The sequence below is a fragment of the Pimephales promelas genome, chromosome 21, assembly GCF_988280905.1.
Source record: "Pimephales promelas chromosome 21, fPimPro1.hap1.1, whole genome shotgun sequence".
In the NCBI taxonomy this organism is placed as follows: Eukaryota; Metazoa; Chordata; class Actinopteri; order Cypriniformes; family Leuciscidae; genus Pimephales; species Pimephales promelas.
Window position 1 is genome coordinate 25,332,154 of NC_142789.1, and position 23,336 is coordinate 25,355,489.

Here is a 23,336-nt window from a genome sequence, read left to right on the forward strand (position 1 = left end):
AATACAAGTTACAATACTACAGTAATTATATAGTTCTATATAGTAATAATAAAAGTAATTATTTAATAAAAATATTTTCGCCAGTTTCTATATTGTCAAATATGTTGAGTAGTCTTACCAAAACATCAATGCAATAAAAATATACACAGCACTAGTTTTGTTGTCATTTTAAATTGGAAGGAAGACAGACTGGTGCCACAAAATTTGTAAGATAGGTTGGTCAGCAGAAGGCGTGGTTAACCCAGTTCTGCTTGCCTCTTAATATTCATGAACCATGCCCCCGCCATTGGTCAATGGTGGAGTAATGTCGATATTTTCTTATTAATATTAATGTTAAGCCTTTGCATTTGGAATGTTAACGCGGGCAAAGCTGCGGCCATTGAAAGGGTTACCAGGAAACGTCAGCGCCCCCGAATTAATATTCATGTGAATGGGCGTGTCGAACGGACAGCCCATCCTAATCTTGAACAATCCGCGAGTTAGTTTAGCAGTGCGAACAGCGGCTTCACTACAGACATGAGTCAGAGTGTAAACACTGCAGGTTCTCTTCTATTACAAATAAACCTGCTATTCATGGACATTTAGACAGGAGAATTTTGTGCAAATTAAACGGAAACCATGAGTACCGTATTCTGCTGTATTTTGGTTGTGTTAGTCTCGGTGGCTCTTTGCGTGGACTTTGAAGAGAGACCCAGACGCTTTAGCAGTGAGCAACCCATGTTTCGAAAGAGTCACAAATCACGAAATTTGCTCAGTTTGAGAGATTTACAGCAGCCGGATCATGTCAGGATGAAAAGGAGTGAAGAATCCGCACAAAATCAATGTGAATCTCTGCACGGCTTTGATTCTACGTTAAAAAACAACACTCATACGGTAAGTCAAAACATATTTTACTCTTTATACTCGTATCACAGCTCAGAATAGGCATAATATGTTATATATTAGTATATATTGAAAAGCTTTGTGCATATAATGTTAATGTTACATTTTATTTGGAATCCCCCCACCCCTCCCCCTGTTTTGATTAGTTAACACTTGTTTAAGTATCGTTTTTTTTTTTTTTTTTTTTTTTAATTAAAAATTAGTATTTCCTACTATTTTGGAAGCTCTTTCTAAATTTCTAGGGACCATAAATCACAAAAAGTGAGATCATACTACTGGCCTCATGTCTGAGATTACCTAACAAAGTACCTACATCACCTTTCTCAGCAACTGAATGTTATTTTTTCAAATTCCTCACAGCATTGCCACACCAACATTTTTAAGACTTTCACGTCTCTAATGGAATTACATTAATATTTAAAAAGTGTTTCGAGGAGAATTGAAACAAGCTCAAATAAAATGATGTTTGTGAAGTTTTCCAGTCACTCTGCATGTAGTATCACCTTATAATTAGATGGGCCGGTGTTTGATGTTCCTTTAAGACTTTCCTCAGATTTCATCTTTATGCCAAGAGAACGAATGCATTCACCTCTTGATGTGCTTCTAATGTCTCTGCGATCTGTTTTCTCCTGTATCCATGTACAGAAGGGTCAGGTGATTCTGCTTAACTAGATCTAGTCAGAGCTCATTCATTACAGTGGCCCATGACTGATTACTAACCCTTAGGAAGTCAGAAAACAAGCTGCCTCCCTATATATCTCTCATATCTAACTCTCTTCCACAAGCCCATCAATTAGGTTTTACCAGCAGTTGGTGTGACCTCTCGCCAGGCAGGCATTATCGGTAAACGATGAGCTACATATATGCCAATCTATATCTTTTATATCAATCCTGTTTTGTGGGAACTGGGAAACATCCCCTATTTATCCAAATACAGAGCACATTTACATTTCAGGGAAATCTAAGGCTATAGCCTAAGTTCTGAGTAAACGTGCAGATAGAGAAAGACTGTTGTTGTTGTTAAGAAAGAATACAGAGCCAGTTTTTATGGCCAGTATTTTTGGCTCTCATCCTTTCACATTCCGTCCAGCATAAATGAGTGTTGAAGTGAAATGCTTCCTCCAAGAAAGGAATGTTTCTGAAACGGGAAAAGGCTTGAGGCATGACAACAGTGGGAAAACTATTTGAAGGCAACAGAATCTCCTTGTTAAATTCAGTTTCAGACCTTTTAACAGTAAGTTTTGAAGATTAACTTGCATGCATAGTTGTCCTGCCAACAGTACATGTAAAGTTATTGCAGTTAGAGCCTATTTTGACTCCTTCCATTATGATTCAGATATTTATACATGGCCACTCTTGAGGTGGGGATTTCATAACATGTACATTCAAACCACTCAACAGTGCTATTTTAACAACATAACATTTATTAAACTTTGTTTGTTTGATACAAATGCTTGCAACTAGACTTTTGAGTCCCACTATATTATATTATGTTTTGGTATTCAATTTGAATTATTTGAGGAATTGAACTTGGTATGCAGCTCAGGTTGTCGTGTTCTCATGTGATATATATATATATATAAAATTGTCGTAAGTTCTTCGGCAATGAGTCGGCTCTCGATATTTCAGCTGAACAAATTTTCCATATTTCTACTGTAGCATAATTTTTTGGTCAATTGGTAATATGTCTTGACTGTTGTAGGGTTGTGAACGATTAATCGCGATTAATCGCATCCAAAATAAAAGTTTGTGTTTACATAATATATGTGTGTGTAATTATTTTGTATATATAAATACACACACACATGCATGTACTGTATATATTTAAAAAAATATTTGCATGTATATACTTTATGTATGTTTATACAAAATGTATATTATACATAAATATAATACATATTTTATATATTAAATAACAAATTTTTCTTAAATATATACATGCATATGTGTATATTTATATATTCAAAATAATTATACACACCACACACACACGCATATATTATGTAAACACAAAATTTTATTTTGGATGCGATTAATCGTTTCACAGCCCTAGACTGTTGACGTGTTTTCTTGTTTTAGCTTATCTACATTGTGTGCACAAAATAATAGATGCTGAAACTGTCAAAACATGTCATTGATAATTGTTTGAGCTTTTTGATGCAAGTTTACTTTTTATAAGTCTCTATATTATTCTATATTAGTCTCTCTATATTAGTCTCTATATTATTATAGAAAAGTAATAGCAGGATTTAAGGTGTCATTCATTCAGGTTAAATTATGTGCTTAAGTTTTATACTTGCCATGGACATGTTTTGTAAATTCCAACTTATTGTGTCCAATGACGTGCAACAAAATGTCAACACTGCAAGCTATTTACACAGTGATTTACTGATAGTAGTTTATAGATCAAATATAATTAGTTATCAGTGAAGCATCGAGTTTATGATCTAAAAAGCGATCATTTGGATGTTTGCAGTGCTAAGTTTAAAGCATATATATTCCAGATCTGTTCCAGTCCAAAATGTGCAACCATGGTGTTGCGCAAGAGCCTGTGGTCAGTCGACGTGAAAACTGGCTGCTGACCGATGGAATTTATGACCTGCCAGAGCAATTAGAAATTTTACGAGCTCACAATAAAGTCTTTAACAACTGCCTGTAGTTTCTTCTAATGAAGTCTGCGTGAACTTATAACGGTGCACATGTTCAGACAGCTTTGTGGGTGAAGTTTGCGTTTGAATGATTTGAGATGCTCTTTTGGAGGCTGGAAGACTTTTTAAGACTCCGCTCTGGATGTTTAAATCCAAGTTGTGCCAGTAGGGAGTTATTTATGTGAGTCCAATGAAAACACAAACACGGCTTCATCTAACGAACTGCTGACCTCTTACCCATTTCAGTGTGCCGTTTCACTTAGGAAAAACGTGGTTTAAGATCTTCATTCCAGGATATTTTTGTGCATGTTTTTGAATCACGTGTTAGCATTCGCCCACCTGTCTAAATAGCACTTATTTTGAGACTGACTTGAGACGCGTTTCATATTAAACCCAATTTTTTTACTGTCTAGAAATGAAGTCATGTTTGTTGTTGGTCCTCAGACTGTGAAGCCATTTGGACCAAGTCTAAAGCTTCTTTTGGCTGGACATGGGGTTCAAAGACTGTTTACCAGTTAAACACAAGGGAAAGACGTTCAGTTTTTTTCCTTTTTCTGGTCCTGGGGAGAATGTACAGAGAAAACATTTTCTGTCCTCTCTGAAATGCTCAGGGTTGGTGAGATGCCAGAAAAGCAGCCCGAACAATGTTCCTTGTGGTTCTAACATGTCCACTGGAGAGGACGTGTTGAGCTAAGACTAGAGCTGAAAAAGAGTAGGAGTATATAATGAAGTTTTCTATACATTTCTCCCATTGTACAGTACAGTACATATATTGCAGATATTTTTCTTGGAAAAGCCTATCTGCCATGTCTGAATGTTATTGTTTTGGAGGATTTCAAGGGCCCCATGGCCCCACGCTCAGGTGGCCTCTCCAAGCCTTAACACAGCAGACATGCTTTAATATTATTCAGCTCTCTCCCCGCAGGATGGATTTTCTCTGCAAATATCCCCATCGGTTGATTGTATCACTCAACTTTGTGAAAACAGACCTTAGTAATCCACCAGCATTGACCTGTAACCATTTTGCAAGCCTGTTAATGGTGGTAGGGATTCAAGGAATCTGATTCCTGGCCAGGATTACCACACAACCATTACCTTGACCAGACACATACTCACATACACACAAACACAGATGCTAATACTTCCAAGTGGTTTGCAAGTGTGCAGTATGAATTCTTGTGAGACCGTGGCAGTTACTAAGGAATTCTAATATACATGAAAAAGCTCACCGTTGGCACTGTGTTCCTTTTAAAACGGAAAAACTTTTGCATCCCCTCATATCTTGTACACCATTGGAGTACGGTTAGGCCCTGTTTATACCTGATATTAAGATCTGTTGGTTGATTGAAATATGATCACAAGTGGAGGATGCTAAATACAGGTGTAAACGGGGTCTAAGATGTTTTGACATTTACATTTATTCATTTAGCAGACGCTTTGAGATGGTCCTCACTGCAGAACACAAAATGCAGGGGGAGGAGTTGGATTCAGATCTAACTCCTCCCACCTTATATATACCTAAACCTACCAATCTCCACCCCCTGATCTCCAACTCCACCCCTAATCCTACTCATCTCTGCCCCCTGATCTTCAACCCTACCTCTAATTCCTGCCCAACTCCACCCCCTGATCCCTAACCCCACCCTAATCCTACCCATCTCCACCCCCTGATCCCTAACCCCACCCCTAATCCAAACCATCTCCAGCCCTGATCCCAAACCCCACCTTAATCTTACCCATCTCCACCCCTGATCCCAAACCCACCCCTAATCCTACCCATCTCCGCCCCCTGATCCCTAACCCCACCCCTAATCCTTACCATCTCCAGTCCTGATCCCTAACCCCACCCCTAATCCTACCCATCTCCACTCCTGATCCCTAACCCCACCCCTAATCCTAACCATCTCCACTCCTGATCCAATACCCACCCCTAATCCTACCCATCTCCACTCCTGATCCCTAACCCCACCCCTAATCCTACCCATCTCCACTCCTGATCCAATACCCACCCCTAATCCTACCCATCTCCACTCCTGATCCCTAACCCCACCCCTAATCCTACCCATCTCCGCCCCCTGATCCCTAACCCCACCCCTAATCCTAACCATCTCCACCCCCTGATCCCTAACCCCCCCCCTAATCCTACCCATCTCCAGTCCTGATCCCATACCCACCCCTAATCCTACCCATCTCCACTTCTGATCCAATACCCACCCCTAATCCTACCCATCTCCACCCCTGATCACAAACCCACCCCTAATCCTACCCATCTCCGCCCCCTGATCCCTAACCCCACCCCTAATCCTAACCATCTCCAGCCCTGATCCCTAACCCCACCCCTAATCCTAACCATCTCCAGCCCTGATCCCTAACCCCACCCCTAATCCTAACCCCTTTTATCCAGATCCAACTCCGCCCCATGGATCTTGTGTACTGCAATGAGGTGCTACTGGACGCCTTTAACCAAAGAGAACAATAGTAGCAGTTAAATTAACAATAGAACAACAATATGCAATTTGCCAGTGTAATCTACCCCATTTACACCTGTATTTATCGTCCTCCACTTTGTTATGATTCCTGATAGCCACTAGACCAATAACATTGGTCTAGTGGCTATCAGAGCAGAAATGAAAGCTGATGAATTTAGGATAGAGCCATAGCGTTTGTCCAGCCTTTAGGGCCTTACTTTGAGTCGTGTTCTTTGGTCTTCTCCAAACTGAAGGATCGTTGTATGCTCACAATGTCTTTTCATCACTCTTTAATCCCCCATTTAAGAAGACTTGTTGGCGTGGTGCAGGCCATTCTTGGCAAGCCTGTTTTGTTGGCCAGTACTTGGGATGTCAGCATGTTTCTTTCCTTCTGGTTTAAATATGGCAAGGAATGGAGAGGCTACCACTGTATGCATTATTCAAAGACACATTATTGAGAAGGAACACTGGCCTTGGAGTTTAAGCAGGTGTTTTACGACGTCTCGCTCTTGCTGTTCTAGAACACATGTACCATTCAGGGTCTGCTTTGAGGTGGGTTGCATCAGAAGGACGTTGGCTGGGTTGGTAACATGGAAACTTTTGTTCACACTTTGGATTGTGAGAGTGCAAATTTCCATTAGGCCTGAACGCTAGTGAGTTTCAAAAATGCTGCGGTTCTTTTGCTTCCCTGGACCTTGTACGGTTGCTTTTTTAAGAGAAAAGAAAAAAGAAAATGTGTAAAAATTGTAAGATGATGTCATCACTGAGGAGAAGTGAGAAACGCATTATTCTGTGACATGATCATTGATCTCCAGGGGCTTGGGTGGAATTGCAGAAATGCAGAGAGGATGTGATCCGTAGAAAGGAGTGCGGTGTAAAGGGCCTCCTTTGACAAAAATGTCCATATGGACTGTAAAAGAGTAGATGAGACACTCAAAATGGATCTGAATGGGGTTTTGTCATTATACCATACGTTTTTACTTTATCCAGTTATGGTTTGTGAGTGGTTTTGTGCCAAACTGTAATGCATTGCATTTTAAGACATCATAGACCAATTTTAGACTTTACCTTTATAAAATTATACATCATTGATTGCACAATCAGTTTTGACTCTATTTCCAGGTTGGTTGGCCTTTTAATGTTTTGTAACTTAAAGGTTATTTTGTTGTATATTTTATTTTATTTTATTTTTATTCTGTCTGTACCTGTCCTGTTTGATGTTTATTACAGATTTATATTATTTTTTTGTATTTTACTTTACACTGGTTTACTATTTTATTTTATGTTCAGTATTATTTTATTTTATTTTTATTCCAATTTAATGTACTTACGTTGGGTCAACTTAATTTATTGCATTTTATTTTTTTTTTTTATTTTCATTATCTTGATACTCATATTAAAACTATTGAAATAAAAAAGGTATTTTTAATTAAAAAAAATGATGCATACACTCTTTAAATAAACATAAAAAATCATGGAAAGGTTTACCACATGGTTAACTTGCTTTATTTCAGCATTATGCAATTCTGTTATTCCAATTTAATGTACTTATGTTGGGTCAACTTAATTTATTAAGGTTGATTCAACTTATTTACTATGGTTGGGCACAGCTTCATTTAATATTGTCAGTGAATTTAAAAAGGCTTTCTGATATGATTCAGGTATTCAAATTCATAATATTCATTCATCCAATACAATATAATTCATTTTAGTGTCAGACTAATACATTTCTAGACTATAACCTATTAGCTACCAATAGCACTTGTTAGCATCTTAAATTAAAAGATTTTCATGCTTCATCAATCAAAGCGTTTGCTGAGAGTATTGTTAAATCGGTTTTCAGACTAACCAAATGCTCCACTCTTGCAATTTAAATGGTACTAATAATTGCAATATAATTGAACATTAAATACAATTACGCACTATAAAGTCTTCCCCTTTTCTAATTTTCTCAAAAACACATAAAATAACACTTAATTTAGACATTTATTCTCTCTTTATTCTTCCATATGCAAAGCATGCTGGGAACTAACAAGCACAGCCCAATTTCAGTCAATGCAACACAAATCATTCATGTAATCCAACACAAACGGATTAAGTCAACTTAAATTTGACATATTTAAGTAGATTGAATGCAATTAAGTTTGGACAAAATGTATAGCAAAAGCAGCAAAAAAAAAAATTTCAGTGTATATCGCATACAACGCTGTTACCACATTATTTTATCCCATTACAAAACAAACACCCAGGAATGTTTGGCTCTGTTTGGCTTCAAAACCTAGTGAACTGCCTACATACGCACCATTTTAAGACACCATGAATACTCCTGACACAAAGTCTGTTCCAAATGTTAACAACATTACTTTGTAAAAAATCTATTTTAAAAAAAGTAATCCCAGAATGCATTGCAACAAGCTCAGTTGAAAGAGTTTGGTGAGTTGATTTTAAATAAGAATGTTGCCACTCTAATGCTATAATATTTTACGCAATAAGCATTTGTGCTATATATTAGTTTAGCAACATGCATAACCAAAGCCAAAAACTATCGAAATCAATCGTGCATTTCACATAAAGATTTGTGGAATTGCTGTCAATGCAGAGCATCCAAATCGGTCTCTCATGAGGTTGCATATTGGAGCCAAATGCCTATGTAGCAAGTAGCCAGGCAGCTCACTAGCTTTGGAACAGAGCCTGAGCCTGTGTATGTGTGCTTGGATTTTCTTTATTCTTTTCCCTCCTTTTCTCTCCCACAATCTCTTTGACATCAGTTGCTCTCTTGTTCTCAGTGTGTGAGGCAGATGAAAATGTGGGGCACTCACTCTGTTCCTCACACACACACACACACACACACACACACACACACCATCTGGGTCTTGCATTCCATTGAGTGAAACTGAAAGAGAGGTTACACACTCGACTGACAGCGGGCCTGTCCTCTTAAATGCGCACACACACACACACACACATTCCCTAGCAGTGTGGGTCGGCTGACAGCGGCACAGCCATCTGTCGAATCAGCAGTGTTTTCTGTGTGTGCATGTCTCTACATGGCTCCGCTTCCCCGTGGACAGATAAATCCCAGCACTTGTGTTTTTCTTCCAAGAATCAACTGGACTTTTCCAATTAATCACCGTGAATACGTTTGCTTAGTTGTCTTTTATTATAGGCATTACTAACATAAATTTAATACAATTTATTTCATATCTGATTGGTGATTGGTTTAACTTAGATTAGTGTCTCAGTTTTTTGTTTGATATAGCCTGACCGCTTTTCTGACTTTTCTCTCGATGAAAAGACTCTACGACTCTCATGTATCCCGTTTATGTTTTAAAAGAAATATCAACAGATATAACTCAAATTATTTCTCTCCAAATTATCTGAGCAATGAATCTACATGAATTGTATTGCTCTTTACTATTACTTTACGCAACAATTGTAACAAATGCCTTTTTGTGTCTGATTTTGTCTCTAAATAGTAATATACTAAATATCAAAACATTGTTAATAGATTTGCAAATAAAATGTGCTTATAAAATGATGTTTTGTTCTCTTTGTTATATTTAATACAGCAATACAGTTTCCATTTCCACGCACTTTTTTGCTTATATTAGCTTTTTGTTTGATTTGTGTGACCACTATTCTGTACTGGATGTTTATTTATTTTTAGCAATGTAAAGGTGTGGTTTTCAGTCATTATTTTTGTTTTAATTTCCTTATATATATAATTTTCCATATATATATTTAGTCCGATTCCAGCCTGCAATCTCATCCCTGTGGACTACAGTGAAAGCCTATGGTGTTTAGTTTCACCACAGAAGCGCTCTGAAAACAAACCTGCATTAGAGAGAGATAGAGAGAGAGATATTAAAATAAAATGGATTTCAGAGCTCAAATGTACTTAATTTATGTCTCTACGTCTCTTTTCCAGTATAACTTCAATGACCTGAGTGGCTCGGTGTCTCTGGCCTGGGTTGGAGACGATACAGGGGTGAGTCGAATTTGACTAATTATCTACATAGGAATACAATATCATGAAAAATATCTAGTTTTAAATTTAAATGCATCGTTACTGTAAAATATGGGATTTTTGTCTGCCCACATCATCTGTATCCTACAATGAAAGGTGAACTTAATGAATTGATATTGATATTGAATTGATATCCAATGATGTTTCTTGTTAGGTCAATCTGTGGCCTACCTAAAGTCATTTATTATCCTCATAATAAACCCACCACAACATAGCAGCCGTGTTTTTAATGCACCACTTACAACAAAATGTGTGAACAGCATCACACCATTTGACAAAAAATGAAAAACGGCCACCATAATGTCACTGACATGCTGATTTCCCAAAGAGAAAGAACAGATGATATTTGTATAAATATCATCTGTTCTTTCTCTTTGGGATTTGAACCAACAACCTTTGATTTATCCCAATCCTTCTAATCCACTATGTTTACTAACCAGTAGCCGATCAAAAAAATGTGCAATTGTCAGTTTAACCCAAGATTTTTAACGCACTAAGCTGTTCTGTGGTCGGCTCCATGATCTGAATCGCAGGAATGTGGCTCCTGCAATCGCGCATCAATGTGAAACTAGAACGAGTGAAATACAGCTTCAGCGGCTGAAAGACTCTTCAGAGCCTGGCTTGACAAGACCTCAAACTGTCATTGAGGGCCAACAACACTGGATGTGGAATCCGTCTCTTATAGAACTGAACCAAAGTGCTGCTGTAAAACATCTACAAGCTGCAATTACTCCTCCAGCGCAGCCTGAACCCAACAACAACACTCCGATACATTTCTGCTAACTCTCTGCAAACATTTTCAAAGAGTGGCGTCTTTTGAGACACCTTTTCTACTTTTGAGGTGTCATTGTTAGCACCATTCTGGTAATTGCTTATTGCACCTTTAACGAATATTGTTCTAATTGTCCAGCCTTTTTCAGGCACTTAAAGAAGTTCCCACAAGTCTTTCTTTTGTAAGAAGAAACACAAATAGAAATGGACCCTATTTACTTTTTAAAAAATATGGGGTTTCATCTTCAAATGTGTTTGAAATGACTTTATTTTTTCATTGACAAAAATCTGTGAAGTGCAGGATGTCATTTAATATTTTTGGTCCAATTTTTCTGAAGAGACTTAAACACTACGTAATACCTAATTGCTTTCTATTAAGTTAAGTGAAATATATATACTTCAAAAAACTAAATATAAATATAAAAATTTATATTTTAATATAATTTTTTTATTTATAATATTTGAATGAAAAATTAAAAAGAAAAAACATTTTTGTGAACCGTTTATATTAAACATCAAAAGCACATTTTTTGTGACTTTTAATTCATGACTTAGTTTTCCGGGTATATGTGTGTATATATAAAAAATATCTAAATATAGATATAGATAGATAAGCCAACAGGCATGAACTAAAAGTCACAAAACTTTGCTTTTGATGGGTTATTTAATATAAATGGTTCACAATTTTTTTGATCTTTTTAATCTTTCATTGAAATATAATAAATTACTCTGCCTCTTCTTTCTGCCTCTTAATTACCTTCATTTTTAGCTGATTTCACCTAGACTGTATTGACTATTGGCGAATGTTAATTATTTCTTTATTTTCTGGAAATGTGTCACATTATGAAAGTAAAATGGATTGCAAATACCATTTCATGTTGACTTAAGGATTGGAGACAGGAGTTAAATGAGAACAAGGCACCGACCAATCAGAATCTTCTCTGCAAGCAGCAAGTGCCTGGTCTTGAGTGATAGCTGGATGAATTAAGTGTGAAGGGTGAGATTGTGGCTGTTCTCAAGTCCAGGCTTGTGTCCTGCAGTATCCCGGCCGAGTTTAAATCATGCTTCACTGCACTGCGAGTTTCTGAACGACTCTGAGTCTTTCACATCCACATGCTATAGCGTTCACTGTGTCCCTTTTCTGTGCAGGTGCTACTGGTGCTCACCACGTTCCAGGTTCCTCTTTTTATCATGCGGTTTGGTCAGTCCAGACTGTACAGAAGGTAGGAGAGCTTTTTAAGGACAGTGTCCAAGCTCTTACCAGAAGAATTGAGTTTTTAAGTCAAGAAATTATAGGTGAATAGGGTAATATATATATATATATATATATATGTGTGTGTGTGTATATATATATATATATATATATATATATATATATATATATAGCCCTATATATATATTCTCACCATACTTCCCTAGTTGATTGATTACATTAGGTATTACAAAAAAAAAAAAAATGCATTACAGGTTTTTCACTCAAATAGCCCAAAATCTAAAGATTTGTCTTCGTGTCTCAAAATGATCTTGCCTTAACGGGATTAATAGAGTGCAAATAATCCTTCCTCTTCTAGTGTTGAGTTAGCTCAATACAAATGTTGGTACACATTTGGTTGTTTTTTTGTTTAGCTATATCACATGATCCATAACTCCCCCTTATCTCTTCTGGGTCAGTGAAGACTATGGAAAGACATTCCAGGACATCACCGACCTCATTAACAACACTTTCATACAGACAGAGTTTGGCATCGCAATTGGTCCTGACAATTCTGGGAAGGTGAATATTTACTTCTCTGCTGTAATATTGAACTGTTCTGAAAGGAATATTTCTGGTTATTTTCAAAGTAATGTCCATAGACACTGTGGTGTGCTTTGAAATCTTGACATTTATACAAGCAAACAAGTTCATGCAGGTCAGGTGGAAAGTTGTGCCACCTAAAAAAGGATGAGGTTTAATAACAAACATACACTACCATTTAAAAGTTTTGGGTCTTTAAAAAAAAAAATGAAATACTTTTTTAAATGTTTTTATTCAGCAACAATTGCAGTAGATATTTACAATGTAAAAAAAAAAGATTTTTATTTCAAATAAATGCTGTTCTTTTGAACTTATTATTCATCAATGTACCACAGTTTCCACATAAATATTAAACATTACAACTGTTTTCAAAATTGATAATAGTATTAAATATTTCTTGAGGACTAAATCAGCATATTTGAATGATTTCCGAAGGATCACGTGACACACTGAAGACTGGAATAATTCAGCTTTTTCATCACACAAATAAATATAATTTTAAAATGTATTTAAATAGAAAACAGCTATTTTGAATTATAATAATATTTCACATTTATGCTGATTTTACCTTATTTTTGATTAAATAAATGAAGCTTCGTGTTTTTGGTTGCTTACAAATACATTGAAATAATCAATAAATCGTTTTTTTAATTGATTACTGAACAGGGTCATGCTCTGTCCCACAGGTGATCCTCACAGGCGATCTGACGGAGGGGAGAGTCACCAAAATTTTCCGTTCAGTTGATTTCGGCAACAGCTTTGTGACCTCTGAGCTTCCCTTCCATCCATTAATGCAGATCACATACAACCCCAGAGACAGCAACATACTCATGGTCTACAGTATCAATGTAAGACCTCTGATTAGACGTTTCCTTTCGGTTTTGTGCCAAAGAACATGTACTAACGCTGTTTTCTTCTTGATTCAGTATGACTTATGGCTGTCCGAGGACTTCGGGGGAAGTTGGAGGAAGATCCACGAGGCTGTTTGTCTTGTGAAATGGTATGACTGTAAACAAGAAGAACATAAATGAATCAGTAACAATAGTCCATTGTCCTTGCAGCTCATTCTGGCCCATCATTTGAAGGACCAAAGTTTGCTTTTAATGTGATATTTAGTGGCAGGTCAATATGAAATTTGATATAACTCTGGGTGGTAATGTTTGGTTTGTTTAGCTGCTACCAGGTGTCTCAAAATAAACTCTCCAAGATTATATATCCCCAAGATTCAATGTCATGAACCCTGCAACCCGAGTACTTGTAAATACAACTTTGCATCCATTTGATGAAAAGCTGTGCATCGATCCAGACTGCCATAAATAGTACATAGCTAAACAGTCATGTTTCTTGTGTGCGAGTTATTCGTCCAAAAAGTCATTTTTGACTCTCCATTGTGATTGGTCATTGTGTGTCCAAGTGCTGAAAGGTTCTGATGTAACAATTTGATGTGGTTTCGTTCCCTAGAGCTAATTTAGATTTAATTGTTTTAATAAGAGTTCATTTCTCTTGATTGTCAAGGGAAGCAAAATCTGTTGCGATTACATTTTTGTAATGTGTGCATTGGTTTGAGGTTAGGATTCTCGCACAAAAACATTTCATTCTGTCTGTTTATCTTTGTATGGTTTTTAAATGGCCCAGAATTATTTACTTTTTCAGTCAAAAACGAAATCCCTTGCAGAATCCCAAAGGCAGAATGTTTGAGGTTTTGTTTTCATTACCCAAAGCACCATAAAATGCATTAAAAAGCAATTTTCATTTTGCATGAACTATTCCTTTGTGGTTTACAATCCTAACCCTCATAAATATGGTCCTGGTATCAATGGATTTCTTACACTGAAGAAACTGAGGCCTTTTGGTTAGATTTGAAGTCGCAGTGCTTTATAGAAATGCCCTTAGCTTTTGCTTTGCTTTTGCAATTCGGCATGGATGGATGGAAATTTCTGATTGCATCTGTTTGCTTGACATTTCAGGGGAATTGATGACACCATTTTCTTAACTACAAATCCCAATGGATCCTGCAGTGAGTGACTTTATGGCCCCGTCATTTGAATAATGCTGCAAATGGATAGATGCTTCCCACTTATTGTTTCTCTCTAAGTCATATTTTTGAATATCTCTCTCTCTCTCTCTCTCTCTCTCTCTCTCTCTCTCTCTCTCTCTCTCAGGTGACCGGGGAACCTTGGAATTGAGAAAATCATTAGACTATGGCAGGACATTTAAAACTATTGGGAGCAGGATTTATTCCTTCGGCTTGGGTGGACGCTTTGTTTTTGCCTCTGTCATGACTGACTCGGTGAGCTCTCTTAAAATCTTAAGTGATGTCATGTATAATTCTCTTACAAATTGTAGTGTGCTGCCCAATTGGATAACATTTTTAGATATCAAAAAGGCTTCCTTTTGACCAAAATCACCATACACTCACCTAAAGAATTATTAGGAACATCTGTTCAATTTCTCATTAATGCAATTATCTAATCAACCAATCACATGGCAGTTGCTTCCATGCATTTAGGGGTGCGGTCCTGGTCAAGACAATCTCCTGAACTCCAAATTGAATGTCAGAATAGGAAAGAAAGTGATTTAAGCAATTTTGAGCGTGGCATGGTTGTTGGTACCAGACGGGCCGGTCTGAGTATTTCACTATCTGCTCAGTTACTGGGATTTTCACACGCAGCCATTTCTAGGGTTTACATAGAATGGTGTGAAAAGTGAAAAACATCCAGTATGCGGCAGACTCCTGTGGGCGAAAATGCCTTGTTGATGCTAGAGGTCAGAGGAGAATGGGCCGACTGATTCAAGCTGATAGAAGAGCAACTTTGACTGAAATAACCACTCGTTACAACCGAACCTTGAGGCGGATGGGCTACAACAACAGAAGACCCCACAGGGTACCACTCATCTCCACTACAAATAGGAAAAAGAGGCTACAATTTGCAAGAGCTCACCAAAATTGGACAGTTGAAGACTGGAAAAATGTTGCCTGGTCTGATGAGTCTTGATTTCTGTTGAGTCATTCAGACGGTAGAGTCAGAATTTGGCGTAAACAGAATGAGAACATGGTTCCATCATGCCTTGTTACGGCTGGTGGTGGTGGTCTGATGGTGTGGGGGATGTTTTCTAGGCACACTTTAGGCCCCTTAGTGCCAATTGGGCATCGTTTAAATGCCACAGCCTACCTGAGCATTGTTTCTGACCATGTCCATCCATTTATGGCAACCATATACCCATCCTCTGATGGCTACTTTCAAACGGATAATACTTTCAGCACCTTGTTGAATCAATGCCACGTAGAATTAAGGCAGTTCTGAAGGGGAAAGGGGGTCAAACACAATATTAGTATGGTGTTCCTAATAATCCTTTAAGTGAGTGTACACTATAGCTCAAAGGTTTGATCTTATGTTTCTAAAGGAAGTCCCTTATCTCACCAAGGCATCTGATTCGATTTTTGACCAGAGCTGTAGTGTGTTGTGTGAGGTGAAATCATTTACAGATGTAAAAAAACCCAACATATTTTCTTTTGTAGGGTTCCACACGCATGATTCATGTCTCAGTAGATCAGGGGGAGACGTGGGACATGGCTCAGCTTCCCACCGTTGGCCATGAACAGTTCTACTCCATTCTAGCCGCAAACAATGATATGGTCTTCATGCACGTAGATGAACCTGGAGGTGAAGCGAATTATTAGTATTATTCAGCAACATAAACCTCTTAATATGCAATATCAATTTTTTATTATCATGTTACTTAGACTTGAAGTTTGGATTGTGTTATTTCAGTATTGTTTACATACTATTATAGTGTTTATTAATATTTTGAATTATATTTATTTTTTTATATTTTCAACACTGGTTTAGATTTTGAAGTAAATGATCAAATATTTAAAAAAGAGATTACCAATATTACATTAATTTTCTGTGCCGTGTGCATAATTTTATATATTCTAGTTATCAGCATTGCAAATCTAGTAAAGTTCTTATTTTCATGTATAAATACATTTATAGCACTAAACGATGGAACATAATGGTGTTTCTAAAACAATGGCTGAGGGAGTGACGGTTGAATTTCACATCTTTCTCTCTTCTACCTGCTGTAATCAATGTCTCTCTCTCTCTCTCTCTCTCTCTCTCTCTCTCTCTCTCTCTATATATATATATATATATATATATATATATATATTTTATTTTTTATTTTTTTTATTTTTTTTTTTTTTTGCTCTTTTGGAAAGGCATGGAAATGCTATCACTGATTTTTTTTTTCCTATTCGAGCAAATGCAAATACTAAAATGATATTTAATTCACTACTATAAAAGTTTACCCATGAGAACTTCTTCTGAGAACCCTTGAAATCTAAAAAGGGTCCATTTGAATGTGTGATTTTGTAACCATGATATCAGAACTACTTACAATTGTTTTTTTTACTCCATCAGACTCAGGTGTTGGTACCATATATGTGTCTGATGACCGAGGTACAGTGTTTTCCAAGTCTCTGGAACGCCATTTGTATACCACTACGGGCGGAGACACTGACTTCACCAACATCACCTCTCTGAGGGGCGTATATTTGACCAGTGTGCTCGCCGTGGGTAAGTCTGTGACTGCAATCATAAATCATTTATTTATATGAATCTCATATTTGCTGATGTGTGTTTTTCTTCTTTAGATGGCTCTGTACAGACAGTGATCACATTCAATCAAGGTGGAGGGTGGCGACCTCTGCAGAAGCCCTGGAACGGAGTGTGTGACTCCACAACCGAGCACCCAGACAAAGTGAGAGCCACACATAAACAGCACAGCCACAATCAAATCTTTATATTAGACATAAATCATGCAGAACATGTAGATTAAGCAATCATTATTATGTCCTTGAGCCAGACAGTTACTCCAGGGACATTTGCATTGTAATATGTTCATCGTGTCGCTGTTAACGTCACCAAAAGAAGACCTGGTCATGTGCCGATAAATACAGACTCGCGTATTGCATTTGTTTTGTGTAAACATTAAGGACAAAAGCACGTACTAGCAAATATTTGGTCTGTCTGACTATAAAAGGATAGATTAACAAGATAACACATGTCCAGCGTTAGTTGCATCAGAGTCATTATTGTTGTTAAGCTCAAGAGCTTAAACGGTGCATTTTTAAGAGCTTTCTATGAGCTGAAACACACTTTGAATTGTGAAATTGCAATAATTTAAGCTTTTTTAAAGTTCCCTCGTCTAATGATTTTAACTTAATACTCAAATCAGGCAAAACTTTGGTTCGAGAATAAGCACTCAAATTGCAGTGTGTGTGATTTCGTGTTAATATCATGTCTGTCTCTGTGTTCTGCAGTGTAGTCTGCATATTCACGCATCCTACAGCATCTCTATGAAACTGAACGTGCCCTTGCCGCCCCTCTCGGAGCCCAATGCAGTGGGACTCATCCTGGCACACGGTGAATACTGCCCACATTCACCAACACATGTCTTTCCATAACACAGAGCTATCACTGACACACCTTCAGTCTAAACCTTTTGTATAACCATTTTCACCAGCCTCAGCTATGTGACTAATAAGAGTTTTATTTTATTTATTTTGTATGCATGCTTTGGCTACTGGCTTGTACAACAACAAAAAACACTGTGATTCTAGTATACCTAATCACCCAAACCCCATCATGTTTAATTTCTTCAATTACAGAACTAAAGTGAATAAGTAATAATTAATTATACATATATTTTATTTAGGGCTGTGCAAAAATTAATTGCGATTAATTGCATCCAAAATAAAAGTCTGTGTTTACATAATATATTTGTGTGTGCTGTATATAATTATTTTGTATATATAAATACCTATGCATGCATGTATATATTTAAGAATTATTTGCGCTTAAATTCTGTGTATATATATATACAAATACATAATCTATGTTAGATAAATATGTTAGAACACATTTTCTTAAATATATACATGAATGTGTGTGTATTTATATATACAAAATAATTATATATAGCACACACAAATATATTATGTAAACACAGACTTTTATTTTGGATAAAATAATTTTTGCACAGCCCTAATTTTATTATTATTTTACTGTTTTAACTCATATTTGGTATTTTGAAGGACTGTCACGCTGCGTTTCTCTGACTCACGTCTCCTTTCCATCTGTTCTTTCATCAGGGAGTGTGGGAGGCGCAGTTTCTGTGCTTTCTCCTGATGTGTACGTGTCGGACGACGGGGGTTACACATGGTTTCAGGCATTAAAAGGCCCCCATCACTACGCCATACTGGATTCAGGAGGACTCCTGATAGCGGTGGAGCACAACCCCTCACACCCCATATCACAGATCAAGTGAGCTTTCTATCATTACTGTATCTTAATAGTGATTTGATCTCAGTATGTGAGATTGAACGGGAATGTTAAACACTGGTGATGCCCTGTTTAATTAAGTGATTTTGTTTTAATGTATTTGATTAAAATCTAATAAATGCAGCCTTGGTGAGCAGAAGAGACCTCTTTCAAAAATATTTAAAAATCATACCAATTCCAAACTTTTGAACGGCAGTGTTTTATTATGCTTTTCAATTTTTTCACTAGATTTTCCACTGATGAAGGTCAGTGTTGGCATGTGTATAATTTCACCAGTGACCCAATATACTTCACTGGCCTGGCATCAGAACCCGGTGCCCGCTCCATGAACGTCAGCCTGTGGGGCTACAGAGAAACCGTCCGGAATCAGTACTGGGTTTCTGTCACTGTCGACTTCAGGCTGTTGCTCTCTAGAGACTGTGAGTTGCCTAATATTTCTAAAAAGCATTTTATAAACTACCATACAAATATACAGAATCCATGATGCATACTTATGTTAACATTCAGAAGATCTTAAAGGGATAGTTCACTTTGAAATGAATTTTTGATATGTTTTAGCTTACCTCAAGGCCATCCAAGATGTAGGTGTCTTTGTTTCCACAGCATTTTCAATTTTGATATTTTTAGGTCAAACCGTTCTCGTGTGTCAGTCATATAATGGAGGTCTATGGTCACCACCTCAAAGAGCATGCACAGAGAAGTCCAAATTAAACATGATTTAATGACTCGTAAATGTAAATACACATTGATAGCCTAAGACACGAAACGAGCGCTTGAGGTAAGCTAAAACATTCCAAAAATTAATTTCAAAGTGAACTATCCCTTTAAAATGTGTAAACATTGCCCTGAAATGACCAAATACTGATCCTGCAGGCCAGGATAATGACTACATTGAGTGGCTCGCTCACTCAAGCAATAATAGCAACCCCACTGACGGATGCATACTGGGATACAAGGAAAGGTTCTTACGGTTGAGAAAGGACTCAGTCTGTTGGAACGGCCGGGATTACATGGTGACCAAGGAGCCCACAACATGTTCCTGCACCCTAACTGACTTTCAGTGGTACAAACACATACAAACTCATCAAATACACTCAAAGTACAATGTGAGTCATTTACACTATTCATGACGTACATTCAGTCTGTGATTCCAATCCTTGTTGTTCTTTTCCTGCAGTGACTTTGGGTTCTACCATGCGGAAAACAGCTCTGTGTGTGTGGAGCAGCCTGACCTTATTGGCCATTCACTGGAGTTCTGCCTGCACGGGCGCAAAGAGCAGCTTCAGACCAGCGGGTAACAAATCACCCTCTATTTAGAGTTGTATTGAAGTGGTTTTTTTTCTTTACATATATTGCTGTCCTAGCTAAGTTACAAGCCTGATTGACTGAACTGATTCGCATATCAAGTGAATGTTTTTGTCAAAGCAGTGTAAGTAAGAACATATCCCAAAGTGTTGACTTTCTATGATTGTAGTTATCGGAAAATTCCCGGGGACCACTGTGAAGGAGGAATAATTCCAGAACGAAAAGAGATCGATCTGAGTAAGAAATGCGTCAGTAACTTGCTGAGGTCAGAGCTACCGGTAGGTTTTTATTTTATTAACAGAATGCACATTATACCTACATATACAGTGCTGAATATGTATGTTCGTACATTACGAACAATTTCCAAAAGAGGATTTTGTATTCCTCTTTTTAGTCAACTTTAGCATGGGTGTGTTCTATTATGCTTAGCAATGTACATGTAGTTTGAAAGAAGTCTCAAATTAGTTTGCATTTGTTTGATCTGAATAGAGTAAAAATAAATTTTTGTGCATTGTTTCTTTATTTTAATGTTATTATTATCATGTAATTTATTTAGGGCTGTGCAAAGATTAATTGCGATTAATTGCATCCAAAATAAAAGCTTGTGCTGTGTATAATTATTTTGTATATATAAATACACACACATGCATGTATGTATTTAAGAAAATGTGTTATTCATATATAAAATATTTATATTTATATATAATATAGATTCTGTTTTTTTATATATATATATATATATATATATATATATATATACAGTATTTACGTTATAATACAGTATTAATCTTTGCACAGCCCTAAATTTATTCCTGTAATGTTTCAGTGTCGCATAATATGCTGATTTGCTGCTCAAGAAACGTTTAACACAAAAAGCACAAATTTTTTTTCCCACTATGCATTTCTCAGACAGGGGAACATTCATTCAATTCAGCTCCTATAATCGCTGTGGTCATCGCTGTTCTGTTGATCAGTGCCGTTGCTGGGGTTATTTTCATCAAAAAATATGTCTGTGGAGGAAGGTTTGTGCCCCCATTTCCCTAAACATCACACACAGCAGAACATTAACTGTTTTTTACATTTTAAATTCTTCATTTTAAGTTAATTAATTCAAATTCATTAACTGCCGTTTTGTGTTGCAATTATTAAATGAATGTTGTATCGTGCGGTACATATGAGCAAAGTCTTCATTTATTTTTTCTAATGCAGCATTTAATATTTTGTTCATATATGCAGTATCTGTGTCACAGCCCCTTCGATTTCTTCGGTAGGTTTCTGGTGCACAGGTATTCTGTATTACAGCAGCACGCTGAAGCTAACGGTATCGATGGTGTGGATGACCTGGACACACTGGAGGTTGGCAAGACGCACTATCATGATGATTCAGATGAGGTACCTTGCTGCTAAAGACACAATATTTCATTTCAACAAAGTCATTGAATTAATCCTGTCATTCTATTTTTGACATCTGCAGGACCTTCTAGAGTGACGGACACATGGATCATCATAAAACTGTATCAAATTAAGAGAAAAACCACAATGCCTACCCTTCCCATGACCCTCCATGTGTGTGTATCTGCATTCCAGCATCGGATAATGACACACATTCTGCCTAATCAATTTGTTTTTGGCTTGTTGGGGGAAAATATTCAGCGTTCAGAGCAGCAAGACTTGACTACAAGGACAGGAACAGAGAAAACATGCATTTTCCCAAAAGCTTCTCCCAATCTTTCTGATCCATTGCTGAAAGAGAGAGGATTCGATGCGATTTTGTCGCCATATATTTCAAATTTATGCAAGTTGACACACATACAACAGACTTATGTACAGTAAGTGCTTATTTTTCATTGCTGGTTTCCTGCATCAGGTATTTAACTTCACCAAAGGATTTTCAGCTTTTTTTCTTTATTTTCTGTATTTGAAGTCTCCTTGAAGAAGTCTGTTTTTTTTTTTTTATTCAGTGTAAAAATAGAAGTATCTTCGGAAAATAGCCTGCTCATTAATTCCAGAGTTATTATGTGAGCAAATACAGATGACAGATATATTTAGATGAACATCGAGACTTGTTTTTTAGACTTCATTATACTAACAACCTGGAGATTACAGTTTGGATCTTCGAGAAACTAGTTTAGCCAAACTTAAATCAAATCTCACTTTGGCATATGTGATTCCCTGAAATTGCTGTGTGCTTAGATCTACTTTGCATATCTTCTATGCACGAATAATTATAAATTCTTTCGTTTTGGTATTACCAATGCTATTCTCTGTTTGGTACAGTGTCATCTGATGCAAGGAAATATTTAAGAAACAGCACATTGCGTGGTTTTCAATCATCTTAATATATACATACTTAATACAAGTGTCATAGAGAAACAATAAGTGCATTAAACTTAATAGTCTGATTACTTGCTGCTAATTCAGCAATAGTTATATATTTAATAACCAGACAAAATCTATGACATAAAAAAACAGCAACTCATCCTTCATTGGGAGGTCGACAATATTAACTGCATCTAATTAGCAGCCTAATCAAATATGAAAATGTATATTTTTGGACTTTATTGACTCTGTCAACTCATAAATAAGCTAATTTGTAGTCTGTAAGCTGATTAAGTTTTTTTTTGTTGCACAGGTAATAAAAATAGATACCTCAGGGGTTATAGATAACAGTGGACCACGCATTTCGTTGATGGGTTTGCATGTCCTCAAGTTTGACATGAAAATGGCTTTTCTTAAGTCAAAGTGTAAAATGCTGTACCATTAAATGTGACTGCCAAGAACAATAAAAATACATCTTTTTTGAAGTCCACTCTTATTGACTTGAACCAAATGGGTTAATTGACCCTGATGCACCAAGGTGAACTGACTTCACAAAGACTTTTGTTTTGTGTTCACAAAATGTTTTGTGTCTCTTTTATTAAAACAGCTTTTTTTTTCTTGTACAAGGGTACATAAACATCCTTAAAGTTGGAAATTGTACAGCCTGTGACTAATGTTTTCTACTTTGCATTGTACTGAGAAACATATGGTCAATAAACAGCAGTTGGCTAATGTCATTCGGGACAGCATTTGTGTAAATAGAACGAAAGCTGC

At 36.8% G+C, this 23,336-nt stretch overlaps 1 protein-coding gene across 1 annotated transcript; it reads left to right on the plus strand.

Annotated features, from left to right (window-relative positions):
* Positions 1-468: 468 nt before the first annotated feature.
* sort1a (sortilin 1a) lies at positions 469-23,299 on the plus strand. Its single transcript, XM_039674143.2, has 20 exons — positions 469-873; positions 9,927-9,986; positions 11,946-12,019; positions 12,468-12,570; positions 13,278-13,439; positions 13,518-13,591; positions 14,559-14,608; positions 14,754-14,881; positions 16,112-16,256; positions 17,016-17,171; positions 17,249-17,355; positions 17,918-18,020; positions 18,749-18,920; positions 19,167-19,357; positions 19,812-20,001; positions 20,116-20,232; positions 20,413-20,521; positions 21,153-21,265; positions 21,515-21,635; positions 21,718-23,299. Exons 1-20 carry the CDS (start codon positions 619-621, stop codon positions 21,730-21,732), a joined length of 2,445 nt encoding a protein of 814 aa, XP_039530077.2. The 5' UTR covers positions 469-618; the 3' UTR covers positions 21,733-23,299.
* Positions 23,300-23,336: the final 37 nt, after the last annotated feature.